At 44.9% G+C, this 15,048-nt stretch overlaps 1 protein-coding gene across 1 annotated transcript; it reads left to right on the plus strand.

The window, feature by feature from the left end:
* The first annotated feature begins 1,774 nt into the window (after positions 1–1,774).
* On the plus strand, positions 1,775–2,166 carry LOC147971569 (uncharacterized). Its single transcript, XM_087524022.1, has one exon. The coding sequence runs from the start codon at positions 1,798–1,800 to the stop codon at positions 2,164–2,166; it is 369 nt and encodes a 122-aa protein (XP_087380148.1). The 5' UTR covers positions 1,775–1,797.
* The last annotated feature ends 12,882 nt before the right edge of the window (positions 2,167–15,048 follow it).

A 15,048-nucleotide genomic window follows, 5' to 3' on the forward strand; every position in this document is an offset into this window, starting at 1 on the left:
GACAACTAGTACTCCTAGCCAGCTACAGGATCCAGCCTGCGTTCACACGATCGTAGTAGTACCCCTATACTTTTTTTTCATGGTAATACGTGTCATTTATATCGTAAGGGTCATAGTACAAGTCACGTACATACCGACCTGACAAAACTGAAAAGACAGCAGAACGCTAGCCTTTGCACACAGAAACACCAGCCAAGAAGTAAAATTACAAATAAGACTAAAGAATCCTCTGAGCTTGACACCAACGACCGTCACCTGTCTCTGGCACCACCATAGCAGCCACCAAAAGAGAAAATGACGGGTCACCTCCACACCCGAGCTTGACGCGGCTCCATCGCTGATATGCAGCTTTGCGGACCTTCAAGGTGGCTCATCAATAAAGGCGAAATCATTGCCGTTGAACGAATCAGACCGGGGCAATACCCCGGACACGCCATTGAACTCCAGATCTGGCACCCCCAACTAAGACGTTGGAGGAGGAAACCATACCTGCCTGCCACGAACCACGAACCCAGATCCCCCATCTTCCAGATGTCGTCGATGCAGACCACAATCTGCATCCGCTCCTGGACTACCTCCCAAGCTCCACGCCGGCGCTGGAGCAAACGTCATCGCAACAGCGGAGCCCGAGGACACAGGTCCACTACGAGGATGCCGCCGCTGCCGCACCATCCTCGCTTGAACAGTCTGGTTTCCAAATCCACCCCAAAAGCAGATCGCTTCGTCGGGAAAGGATCTGAAGATTTATTAGTCGGCGCCGCCATCACCACAGCCGAAGCCATGACGATGAACAACCCAAAATCCTAAAAAACTAATGCCTAAATCAATCCACACGCGCGGATCCGGCGGCCCCCCTCACCACCGACGACCGAAGTCGTCAGCAGAGGGGAGCCGCTGGAGGACGACGGCGAAGGAAGGCGGCCCTGGCGGCACGAGGCGAGATCGCCTTTCTTTCTTCTCCTCGAAAAAAGAAAACGCTGCTAGCTGCTAGTAGTACCCCTATACGTGCAGCTGCTCTTAGCCACAGGAGGATCTACTCGAGTACCGTATCCAAACTGTCGCGTCTCATGGATGAACTGCACGTACGCCTTGATATCCAAAAGACCCTTCCATCGGTTCTCACACGTGCAAGTGCAAGTCAAGTCAAGGCTCGCCCGTGCAAGCTCCGAGACCAGTACTAGTATACGTCCGATCTGACACCTGCCCGACAAAAAATATGGAGACGTATACATACACGTACGCACGCATGCACGCATGCATGAAATCAAGCGTGACCATGCACCAAAGACGACTACCGGACAGACAAATTGACGCATATGTTGGTCAGAGCGCGCGAGCAAGGCCGGTCTTGGTCGATGGGGCGAGCTCACATGAACCACGTCCGGATACGGAAACAGCCACGCCGCACGCGTGCGTGCGTGCGTACGTGCGCGCAAGCTACCTAGCTCCATCTTCTTGCATTCGGTTGTACGTACGCGTGACCCGGATCGGCTCTGTTATACGTACCTAGCTCCACGAATCCGTTCCAAGCTCGCACCCGTGATGCCCGGATACGGTGCGCAGAAGAGTGTGCCATCTCCGTACCCCGATCCCCTCATACAATTCCAACACTCCAGACCAACGGATGATTTGACCACCGGCCGTGCATGATCGAGCAATGCCTAGCAAGCTGCGTATAAATACGGAGCTTGCATTCTTAGCATGCACCTTTATTATCCGAACCTATATACAGTTCCGATAGACGACCGACCAGAGCAACGGAGTGCAGCGGCGGTTGCTACTACTAAGACTAAGACGATGTGCGCCACCGAGGAAGAGAACAAGCAGCACGGCCGTACGCTTGGGGCGGCGGCGAGCAAGGGCGGGCCGTCCGTCGAGGCGCTGGCCATGGCCGGCGCACGCCGCTGCATGCCGGCGGCGGCGTGCTGCTCCGAGCCCGACCACGTCGAGGACGACGACGCCGCCACGCCGCCGGAGCACCTGCGCGCCTTCGAGGCGTTCCTGGAGGAGGTCGTGCCGGTGGGCATGATCATGGCGTCGCGGCGGGAGGAGGAAGCGCGCCTCCGTCGTGGCGGGAAGCCGCGGAGCTACGACGACGACGTCAAGGAGAAGCTCAAGCTGTGGGCCAGGGCAGTGGCCAGGGAGACCACGGGAGGAAGGAGATGAGTTGTAGAGTGGCTACACGTACACGTGCGTGCAATGCATGCATGCGTGCAATTAGGACTCATGATTCAATTTGTTTCTTCGTGGAGCTAAAAATAGCTAAGCTAAGTTACGCCAAAAAGGAGAGCTAGCTAGGTTCTGTTCAATTCGTTCTGTTGATGACTTTGTAATTGTTATGTCTGTCTGCACATACACGGCCAGTGACATTCTATGGGAATTGTTAAAAGTATAGTACTCCAGTGTTCTTTGATCAAGAGGGTAAGAATTTGAGTACTCCTCTATAACACAACAATTCCTAGACACCACAAAGAAATATAGGACGTGCATGGTTTGTGGTCTGCATGAGCGTGGCTCGTTTAACCTCACGTAGTATTTTCCTTTTTCTCTTATACACTACGTAAAGAAATATAAAATTTTAGATCAATAAAAATCTTATATTTCTTTACATAGGGAGTATTTAGTATCGACCTAGGTCATCTCTACTATATATTTAGTATCGATCAATAAAATACTATCTTATATCTTCTACATAAAGTATACTACTGGATTTGTATTTGACAAAAGAGGTTTTCTAGGGTACATTTTTTGACTTGCTATCCAGTTTATATTTTATTATTTTTGCGAATGATATTTTACTAGTTAAAATATGGTCAATTTTTGATTTTTTTAATGAAATCCAATAAACCAGGACAAAGCAAGTACCTAAAACAATCAAAAGTTGGCCTCGGAGGAATGGTCTGTAGTTTCAGGGCTAGCTCTGCTTGACCGTAGGCAACACAAAGCACCGACATTTCTCCTTTACTAGGTTTTCATGCGAGCATTGAAACTCAGACGGGTGAAATTGTTGCAAGAAGCAGATCAGATGGCCGAGAGTTCGAGGACTTGAAGAAGCCGCCTTATTCGACATCTGTTAGGAAGAGAGATATGTGGGCTAGGCTACATCTTCCTCTCTTCACTTATGTAGATCGCAAGCAAATAACGATTCTCTTATGATGGCTTCGTCTTTTTTCTTAAGTTGTGATCTAAATTCATATATATAGTATAAAGGCTATAACTTCTAACGGAGCCAAGCGGAGGCCCGTCACGGAGAGGCTTGGGCCGTAGCGGAGCGGAGTCTGAAGTTAACCCATATTGGCCTGCCCTTTGCCAGGGACTCTTGGGGGTTGTGACACCCCCTTCCCCCATGCGTGTGAGGTATGGATCAGTATCGACCTAGGTTGCCTCTACTACATATATTCTTTGTAAGCCGCCGCATAGGATACATTGATCAGATGTAAATCCTTGGGATTTGTAACATCTCTCGATATAGTGAAGTTTCATTTGCTGGCACCTGTGATTTTTTCTCCTTCGTGTTGGAGGGGGTTTTCACGCTAAATCTTGTGTCCCTCCACTACAAAAAACACTTTCTTGACTCGTGTTGGAGGGGGTTTTCATGCTAAATCTTGTGTCCCTCTACTACAAAAAAACACTTTCTTGATAATATGTGTTTGTTATAATAGGTCATGTTTTCTGTCATGCATGTACATCCATGATGACTTTATGACAGAATCAATATAGTCATACATGCGTTGTCGTGGAAGTGTTCCATAAAAATAATTCATTTTTCATCGCGAAAGTGTACACTTCCATGATTATAAATGGCACATCATGAAAGTGATTTCATCAAGGGTAACCGACATGGGGCAGCCATCGTAACGGGTCGCTATCAAGCTATCGGGTGTCGGTTTTGGATCTGATACCCGTTAACAACCCCGGCCAATGGCGATTTTCCGCGTATCAATTTCTCATTTGCCTACTAAACCACGTGTCTGCTTTATGTTGCGACAGATGTCGCACATCCAACGTACGATACATGCCACTGAAAAGGAGACACATGGCAGGGCCCAACAATGGTCCATTTACTTAAAAAGGCCAGCCCAAACAGAGGCCCACAAAATTTAAAGAAAAGTTAGTGAGCCGGCCCACTAACGGCCTCCTTGCGCATGGCCCATCGGCAGTTCCGGTCCATTAACAGTTCGCCATATATACGGGCCAAACTACGGCCTTGTGTGTTTTTGGCCTCTTAACGGCCCGTTCCAGAGTTGGGCCAATTCCAGCCCGGTGCATCTTTCGGTGTGTTAATGACCGACGGTAACTTGGGCTATTTGTGGCCTGAGTAACATTCAGCCTCACGTGATTTGGATGCTTGTTTATTTGGTTCTGTGCAGAAACAGAAACTTTTGCGTCTAGTATTTAAATTTTCATTCTGTACTGGAACATGATCAATTGCTGAAATTTTTACACAGTAGTGCTATACAAATTGTCGACGTTTACTTAATTTTTCAGAATTGTTGGATTAGGTAAGTATGACCAAAAATTAGATCTTTACGTACGGTCCTGTTTTTGTCAGATTCTGTTTTGTTTTCTTTGTTTGTTTGTTTTAAAGTTTCTATGACTTATATTGGGGGATATAAATTGCGGAAATGATATAATACAATAAACATAAATTGGCAATAATTATGAATCTTGTCTTGACAGTACCTAAGTAATTGATTTATTTTATTATACTAACCTATCTCACGAGCTTACATTAAGTTCCGTGCGAGTAAAGTTTTCAAGTTTTGGGTGAGCTGAAGATATGCGAAGAACAAGATATGCGAAGAACAAGGAGCGGCAAGAGTCTAAGCATGGGGATGCTCAAGACACCCCAAAAAAAAAATTCAAGGAAGACTCAAGCATCTAAGCTTTCGGGGCATCCCCTCTTTGTCTTCAAAACTATCATATATCATATTTTTATTCTTCACATGATATGTGCTTTGCTTGGAGTGTATTTGTTTTTATTTTTGTTTTGCTTGTTTATCTTTGTAATCATCTTTTCCTGATCACACCTATAAAGAGAGACACACATTCATCTTAAATTTGTAGAATGCTCATTCGTGCTTCACTTATATCTATTTCAGTTGAGGCAATTGCTCTAGTACTTCATTTATATTTGTTTGAGCATGGCGACATGTTTTGTATAAATTATTTACACTCTTTTTCTTCACTTAAATATTTTGAGTGTTAAATAGAAAGTGGTAATTTGCATGACTTATATGTTTGGTCCAAAAATGATAGGTATATGCTCATCTGTACTTCACTTATATCTATTTGAGTTGAGGCAATTCTCTAGTACTGTAATTATATTTGTTTGAGAATGGTGATATGTTCTGTAGAAATTATTTGCACTCTATTGCTTCACTTAAATATTTTTGAGACTTAAATAGGAAGTGGTAATTTGCATGAGTTATATGTTTGGTCCAGAAATGATAGGTATTTGCTCATCCGTACTTCACTTATATCTATTTAAGTTGAGGCAATTGCTCTAATACTTCACTTATATTTGTTTGAGCATGGCGATATGTTTTGTAGAAATTATTTGCACTCTCTTGCTTCACTTCAATATTTTTGAGAGTTAGATAGGAAGTGATAATTTGCATGAGTTATATGGTTGGTCAAAAAATGATTGGTACATAAAGGTGGTATAATAAAAACTAGCATGGACATGTAGATCATTGAATATGATAAGTTTTATTCCTTGCAATAGTTTTGTGATACTGAGGTAATAATATGTGAGTGTGTTAGTAAATAATTAGAGCTAAGCATGAATATTGGTGTTAAAGTTTGTGAGTCCTTATGCATGAAAGTGGTGGCCGCTAGCATTAGCGAGGAAGTCGGAGTGTGATTTCTCTTTTATTGAAGAAACTTTTGTGTGATCAGATCGGGGGCGCGCGATGGTTAATGATACGTCTCCAGCGTATTTATAATATTTGATTGCTCATGCTATTATATCATCAATCTTGTATGCTTTATATGCAATTTTAGATCATTTTGGGGAACTAACCTATCAACTCAATGCCCAGTGCCAGTTCCAGATGATGAAGCAAAGAGGGTCTCTACAGTCCTTTCTACAATGGAACTTGCTAAGGCACCTGAAGCACTTCCCCTCGAAGCTTAAGAAGGCAGCCGTCGCCCTGGTCCAAGTGAGGTGCCCACCACCACTCCCTATTATCCGCCAGGTCCGAGCCAGAGCGCTTACTTCACCGGGATGAGATCTCTATCCATCCACCATCCACCTGCAAAGGGGAATGGGTGATGCCTGAATCCCGTACCAACACTATCGATTTAATTCACTACCTGTCCAGAAGAGGTTGCGAGCCCAGATCCGTGGCACCAAGCACTACAAAAAAAAGACATATCCATGTCATTTTGGGCCGAACGGATTTTTTCTGTCATGCTTATGACACTTCTATGACGATAATTGTGACAAAACCCGATATCATCATAGATGTGATGGGCTCCTACTTCTATGACAAAAAATCATGACAGAAAATAGGCTTTTCGTCCTGGGCAGGCCAGAGATGCAGCTGCATGACATTCTTTGGGTCGTCCATGATGAAAAAAACCCGTGGTAGAAGCGAGGGCGAGGAAAATATCGGGGATTTCTCGGTTAAGGTGGGTGGTTGGCGCCGAGCGATGCACGGAGGGATTGTGTGTTTCTCTTATACATGTACGCGCGTGGGTGCGAGGCGTTGGCTCTAACTGAATCCGAGCGAGGTGTTAGCCTACTAAACCCGAGCAATTGCACTGGCTACACGTTACTGAACCCGATCGATCGATCGATCCCTGGCTGTTAACTGAACCCGATCGAGCAATTTCTTTGCTACTGCTGCTAACTGAAGCCGATCGAACCTGCTGCCTCTTGATGAACAGTGAGCGTTGTTGGGGGTTGGATGAACATTTCCCGATGGGGGTTGGATGAACAGGACCCCGTGGTAGTAGAGGTCGTTGCCGCTGGATGAACAGGACCCCGATCGAGCCGGTTGGGGGTGGATGAACAGGACCCCGTGAAGGGGTGGTTGAACAGTAGTCAGTGGAGGGCTGGATGAACAGTACCCCGTGGAGGGGTGGTTGAACAGTAGCCAGTGGAGGCTGGATGAACAGTAGCTGGTGGAGGCAGGAGGGAGACGTCGTGGATGAACAGTCGCAGGTGGAGGCTGGAGGAGGTCGACGGTGAATGAACAGTTGCCCGTGGAGGCTGGAGCGAGGCAGTAGACAGTGGATGAATATTAGCCCGTGGAATTCCGTTTTGCGGTACGCCACACCCCTCCCGATGAACAGGACCCCCATTTCGACCGTAGGAGGCCGAAGAGAAGTCCGTTTCCTCCGTTTTGCAGTACGCCACACCCCTCCCGGGCAACAGGACCCCATTTCGACCGTAGGAGGTCGAAGAGAAGTCCGTTTCCTCCGTTTTGCGGTACGCCAGACCCCTCCCGGTGAAGAGGATCCCGTTTCGACAGTAGGCGGTCGAACACAAGGCCATTTCCTCCATTCTGCGGTATGCCAGGCCTCGTTTCGGTTGTTCCGTCCAAGCCCGTTGGCTCCCGATGAACACGATGCATTTCATTGCCTCCCGATGAACACAACACAATTCCTCCATTCTGACCCAGCCGGTTGATTGCCGATGAACAGGGCACGTTGCTCCTCTCCACTGCCTCTCCACATACACGAGCCCTAGCCATACGTATGCGTGAGTAGGCATTCGAGACCCCGCCCGTATGTATGTACGTGGCCGTATTTACTATCTTGCACCCTGGTTGTATGTACGTGTACACGATATTGACCGGACTACGTGACATGCTACGTCTGTGCCTCTACTACGACACGTGCCCTTCCTTACTCGGCCACGGTTCATCGCTAAAGCATGCAGACAAACCGATCGACCAGTATGTACGTACACGTTCGCGACCAGACAGACAATCCTATGTACGGTTCGACCGGGTGGGTCCCAATTGTCAGGGAGGTAAGGAGGCACTTCCTTGCGTGCGAAGATATAGCTAGTGGGTCCCAGCTGTCAGGGGGAGAATCATATTTTTTGCCCGTAATATGGACGCACTTCCTTGCGTGAGAATATGTAGCTAGTGGGTCCCAACAGTCAGGGGGGACTTTTTTTCGCTAAATACGGTGGCCCGTCCGGTGGGTCCCTGCTGTCAGGTGGATGAATCATTATTTTACGCGTAATAAGGAGGCACTTCCTTGTTGCGGCCGTGGACCTGAAGGAAATATGCCCTAGAGGCAATAATAAAGTTGTTATTTATATTTCCTTATATCATGATAAATGTCTATTATTCATGCTAGAATTGTATTAACCAGAAACTTAGTACATGTGTGAATACATAGACAAACAGAGTGTCACTAATATGCCTCTACTTGACTAGCTCGTTAATCAAAGATGGTTAAGTTTCCTAGCCATAAACATGAGTTGTCATTTGATGAACGAGATCACATCATTAGAGAATGATGTGATTGACTTGTCCCATCCATTAGCTTAGCACTTTGATCGTTTAGTTTATTGCTATTGCTTTCTCCATAACTTATACATGTTCCTATGACTATGAGATTATGCAACTCCCGAATACCGAAGGAACACTTAGTGTGCTATTAAACGTCACAACGTAACTGGGTGATTATAAAGATGCTCTACAGGTGTCTCCGATGGTGTTTGTTGAGTTGGCATAGATCGAGATTAGGATTTGTCACTCCGATTGTCGGAGAGGTATCTCTGGGCCCTCTCGGTAATGCACATCACTATAAGCCTTGCAAGCAATGTGACTAATGAGTTAGTTACGAGATGATGCATTACAGAACGAGTAAAGAGACTTGCCAGTAATGAGATTAAACTAGGTATTGAGATATCGATGACCGAATCTCGGGCAAGTAACACACCGATGACAAAGGGAACAACGTATGTTGTTATGCGGTTTGACCGATAAAGATCTTCGTAGAATATGTAGGAGCCAATATGAGCATCCAGGTTCCGCTATTGGTTATTGACCGGAAGTGAGTCTTGGTCATGTCTACATAGTTCTCGAACCCGTAGGGTCCGCACGCTTAACGTTCGATGACGATCGATATTATGAATTTATGTGTTTTGATGTACCGAAGGTTGTTCGGAGTCCCGGATGTGATCACGAACATGACGAGGAGTCTTGAAATGGTCGAGACATAAAGATTGATATATTGGATGACTATATTCGGACACCGGATGAGTTCTGGGGGTCACCGGATATATATTGGAGTGCCGGAAGGGTTATCAGAACCACTGGAGAAGTAATGGGCCTTATTGGGCCTAGGGAAGAGAGAGAGAGGGGCTGCCAAGGGCTGGCCGCGCGCCCTCCCATGGGCCTAGTCCGAATTGGACTAAGGGGAGGGGTGGCGCCCCCTCCTTCCTTCTCTTCCCCCTCCTTCCTTCTTCTCCTAGTAGGACTAGGAAAGGGGGGATTCCTACTCCTACTAGGAGGAGGATTCCTCCCCCCTTGGCACGCCTATGAGGGCCGGCTGACCTTCCCCTTGCTCCTTTGTATACGGGGGCAGGGGGCACCCCAGAACACACAAGTTGACAGTTGTCTTAGCCGTGTGCGGTGCCCCCTCCAAAGATTTCCACCTCGGTCATATCGTTGTAGTGCTTAGGCGAAGCCCTACGTCGGTAACTTCATCATCACCGTCATCACGCCGTCGTGCTGATGAAACTCTCTCTCGGCCTCAGCTGGATCAAGAGTACGAGGGACGTCACCGAGCTGAACGTGTGCAGATCGCGGATGTGTCGTACGTTCGGTACTTGATCGGTTGGATCGTGAAGACGTTCGACTACATCAACCGCATTTCATAACACTTCCACTTTCGGTCTACGAGGGTACGTAGACATACTCTTCCCGTCTGTTGCTATGCATCTCCTAGATAGATCTTGCGTGATCGTAGATTTTTTTTGAAATACTACCGTCCCCAACAATGGCATCTGAGCCAGGTCTATGCATAGATGTTATATGCACGAGTAGAACACAAAGGAGTTGTGGGCGTGGGTATATACATATTGCTTGCCGTCACTAGTTGATTCTTGATTCAGCGGTATTGTTGGATGAAGCGGCCCAGACCGACATTACGCGTACGCTTACGCGAGACTAGTTCTACCGACGTGCTTCGCACACAGGTGGCTAGTGGGTGTCTGTTTCTCCAACTTTAGTTGAATCGGTTTCAATGAACAGGGTTCTTTCTGAAGATCAAAAAGCAATCACTATACTACGTTGTGGTTTTTAATGTGTAGGTAAGAACGGTTCTTGCTAAGCCTGTAGCAGCCACATAAAATTTGCAACAACAAAGTAGAGGACGTCTAACTTGTTTTTGCAGGGCATGTTGTGATGTGATATGGTCAAGACGTGATTATATAAATTGTTGTATGAGATGATCATGTTTTGTAATGCAGTTATCGGCAACTGGTAGGAGCCATATGGTTGTCGCTTTATTGTATGAAATGCAATCGCCATGTAATTGCTTTACTTTATCACTAAGCGGTAGCGATAGTCGTAGAAGCAATAGTTGGCGAGATGACAACGATGCTTCGATGGAGATCAAGGTGTCAAGCCAGTGACGATGGTGATCATGACGGTGCTTTGGAGATGGAGATCAAAAGGCACAAGATGATGATGGCCATATCATATCACTTATTTGATTGCATGTGATGTTTATCCTTTATGCATCTTATTTTGCTTAGTACGATGGTAGCATTATAAGATGATCTCTCACTAAATTTCAAGGTACAAGTGTTCTCCCTGAGTATGCACCGTTGCTACAGTTCATCGTGCCGAGACACCACGTGATGACCGGGTGTGATAAGCTCTACGTTCACATACAACAGGTGCAAGCCAGTTTTGCACATGCAAAATACTCGGGTTAAACTTGACGAGCCTAGCATATGCAGATATGGCCTCGGAACACTGAGACCAAAAGGTCGATCGTGAATCATATAGTAGATATGATCAACATAGTGATGTTCACCATTGAAAACTACTCCATCTCACGTGATGATCGGACATGGTTTAGTTGATATGGATCACGTGATCACTTAGATGATTAGAGAGATGTCTATCTAAGTGGGAGTTCTTAAGTAATATGATTAATTGAACTTTAATTTATCATGAACTTAGTACCTGATAGTATTTTTGCATGTCTATGTTGTTGTAGATAAATGCCCCGTGCTGTTGTTCCGTTGAATTTTAATGCATTCCTAGAGAAAGCTAAGTTGAAAGATGATGGTAGCAACTACACGGACTGGGTCTGTAACTTGAGGATTATCCTCATTGCTGCACAGAAGAATTACGTCCCGGAAGCACCTCTAGGTGCCAAACCCGCTGCAGGAGCAACTCCACAGATGTTATGAACATCTGGCAAAGCAAAGCTGATGAATACTCAATAGTTCAGTGTGCCATGCTTTACGGCTTACAACCGAGACTTCAACGACGTTTTGAACGTCATGGAGGATATGAGATGTTCCAGGAGTTGAAGTTAATATTTCAAGCAAATGCCCGGATTGAGAGATATGAAGTCTCCAATAAGTTCTACAGCTGCAAAATGGAGGAGAATAGTTTTGTCAGTGAACACATACTCAGAATGTATGGGTACCACAATCACTTGACCCAGCTGGGAGTTAATCTTCCGGTTGATAGTTGATGACCCACAAGTATAGGGGATCTATCGTAGTCCTTTCAATAAGTAAGAGTGTCGAACCCAACGAGGAGTAGAAGGAAATGATAAGCGGTTTCCAGCAAGGTATTCTCTGCAAGTACTGAAATAAGTGGTAACCGATAGTTTTGTGATAGGATAATTTGTAACGAGCAACAAGTAACAAAAGTAAATAAAGTGCAGCAAGGTGGCCCAATCCTTTTTGTAGCAAAGGACAAGCCTGGACAAACTCTTATATAGAGAAAAGCGCTCCCGAGGACACATGGGAATATCGTCAAGCTAGTTTTCATCACGTTCATATGATTTGCGTTCGGTACTTTGATAATTTGGTATGTGGGTGGACCGATGCTTGGGTACTGTCCTTACTTGGACAAGCATCCCACTTATGATTAACCTCTATTGCAAGCATCCACAACTACAACAAAAGTATTAAGGTAAACCTAACCATAGCATGAAACATATGGATCCAAATTAGCCCCTTACGAAGCAACGTATAAACTAGGGTTTAAGCTTTTGTCACTCTAGCAACCCATCATCCACTTATTACTTCTCAATGCCTTCCTCTAGTCCCAAATAATGGTGAAGTGTCATGTAGTCGATGTTCACATAACACCACTAGAGGAGAGACAACATACACCTCATCAAAATGTCGAACGAATACCAAATTCACATGACTACTAATAGCAAGACTTCTCCCATGTCCTCAGGAACAAATGTAACTACTCACAAAGCATAATCATGTTCATAATCAGAGGGGTATTAATATGCATATAGGATCTGAACATATGATCTTCCACCAAATAAACCAACTAGCATCAACTACAAGGAGTAATTAACACTACTAGCAACCTACTAGTACCAATCCCGGACTTGGAGACAAGAATTGGACACAAGATATGAACTAGGGTTTTGAGAGGAGATGATGCTGGTGAAGATGTGGATGGAGATTGCCCTCTCCCGATGAGAGGAACGTTGGTGATGACGATGGCGATGATTTCCCCCTCCCGGAGGGAAGTTTCCCCGGTAGAACAGCTCTGCCGGAGCCCTAGATTGGATCTACCAAGGTTCCGCCTCGTGGCGGCGGAGTTTCGTCCGAGAAGATGGCTTATGATTTTTCCTCATCGAAAGACTCCATATAGCAGAAGATGGCCATCGGAGGGCCACCAGGGGGGCCACGAGGTAGGGGGGCGCGCCCAGGGGGTAGGGCGCGCCCCCACCCTCGTGGGCAGGGTGTGGCCCCCTGGTGAACTTCTTGCGCTCAATATTTTTTATATATTCTGAAAATGTCTTCCGTGAAGTTTCAGGACTTTTGGAGCTGTGCAGAATAGGTCTCTAATATTTGCTCCTTTTCCAGCCCAGAATCCCAGCTGCCGGCATTCTCCCTCTTTATGTAAACCTTGTAAAATAAGAGAGAATAGGCATAAGTATTGTGACATGATGTATAATAATAGCCCATAATGCAATAAATATCGATATAAAAGCATGATGCACAATGGACGTATCAAATCCCCCAAGCTTAGACCTCGCTTGTCCTCAAGCGAAAGTAGAAATCGAAAAATATGTCCACATGTTTAGAGATAGAGGTGTCGTAAAAGTAAAATACGTACATGAGGGCATCATGATCATTCTTAGAACAGCAACTTATATAATTCTTGTCATATGATTTCTTATGCTAGAGTCATAATTCAATCACAATTTCAAGTATGAATCATAAACTTCATCGAAAACTAACAAACTATAATCTCAATCATTGGAGCAATTGCAATTTATCATAACATAGGAAAGAGCCAATATAAGAGCTTTTTAGCAAGTCCACATACTCAACTATCATATAGTCTGTCACAATTGCTGATACTCACGCAATACTTATGGGTATGGAGTTTTAATCGGACACAGAGAAAGATAGGGGCTTATAGTTTTGCCTCTTAACGTTTTACCTCTAGGGTAATGTCAACAATAATAGTTCATGAAAACTCACATCCAATTAGCCATATGTACCAGGATCTTTCCAACATATTGTGCTTGCCAAAGGATAAAATGTAAAAGGAAGGGTGAAGATCACCATGACTCTTATGTAAGGTGGGACATAAAGGTAAAAGATAGGCCCTTCGCAGAGGGAAGCAGAGGTTGTCATGCGCTTTTATGGTTGGATGCACAAAATCTTAATGCGAAAGAACGTCACTTTATATTGCCACTTGTGATACGGACCTTTATTATGTAGTCTGTCGTTTTTATTTCTTCCATATCACACGATCGTATAAAGCTTATTTTCTCCTGCACTAATAAGTCATACATATTTAGAGAGCAATTTTTATTACTTGCACCGATGACAACTTACTTGGAGGATCTTACTCAATCCATAGGTAGGTATGGTGGACTCTCATGGCAAAACTGGTTTAAGGGTATTTGGAAGCACAAGTAGTATCTCTACTTGGTGCGATGAATTTGGCTAGCATGAGGGGGAAAGGCAAGCTCAACCATGTTGGATGATCCATGACAATGTAATTTATCTCAGATGTAAGAAAACATAACCCATTACGTTGTCTTCCTTGTTCAACGTAAACTCTTTAGCATGTCATATTTTAATGAGTACTCACAATCATAAAAGTTGTCCAAGATAGTATATTTATATGTGAAGACCTCTCTTTATTTATTACTTCCTATTAATTGCAATGATGACCAAAACCATGTTTGTCAACTCTCAACAACTTTTATTCATCATACTTTTCTATGTGAGCTCATTACTCTCCATAAGATCCACATGATCTCTTTGTTCCCCTTTTATTCTTTCTCTTTTCTTTTATTCACTTAGGATCATGGCAAAATAATCAAGCCCTTGACTCAACACTAATCTTTATTATATATAGCTCACAGGCTCGATTACATAGTGGGGTCATAAAGCAAAACTCAAAACTAGATCATGCCATAAACTTTATTCTACTAGATCAAGATATTACCAAAAGGATCGAACTAAGAAAAACGGTAAGGATAAAGGTGATGGTGATATGATACTGGGGCACTCCCCCAAGCTTGGAAGTTGCCAAGGGGAATGCGCTACAAAAAAAGACACATCCGTGACATTTTGGGCCAAACACATTTTTTTCTATCATACATATGACACTTCTATGACGATAATTGTGACAAAACCCAGTATCATCATAGATGTGGTGGGCTCCTACTTCTATAACAAAAAATCATGATAGAAAATGGGCTTTTCGTCCTGGGCGGGCCGGAGACGCAGCTGCATGACATTCTTTGGGCCGTCCATGACGGAAAAAACCGTGGTAGAAGCGAGGGCGAGGAACATTTCGGGGAGTTCCCGGTTATGGTGGGAGGTCGGGGGCCGAGCGA

Source organism: Triticum urartu, chromosome 5A (genome assembly GCF_056163025.1).
Source record: "Triticum urartu cultivar PI428250 chromosome 5A, HENAU_Tu73, whole genome shotgun sequence".
In the NCBI taxonomy this organism is placed as follows: domain Eukaryota; kingdom Viridiplantae; phylum Streptophyta; class Magnoliopsida; order Poales; family Poaceae; genus Triticum; species Triticum urartu.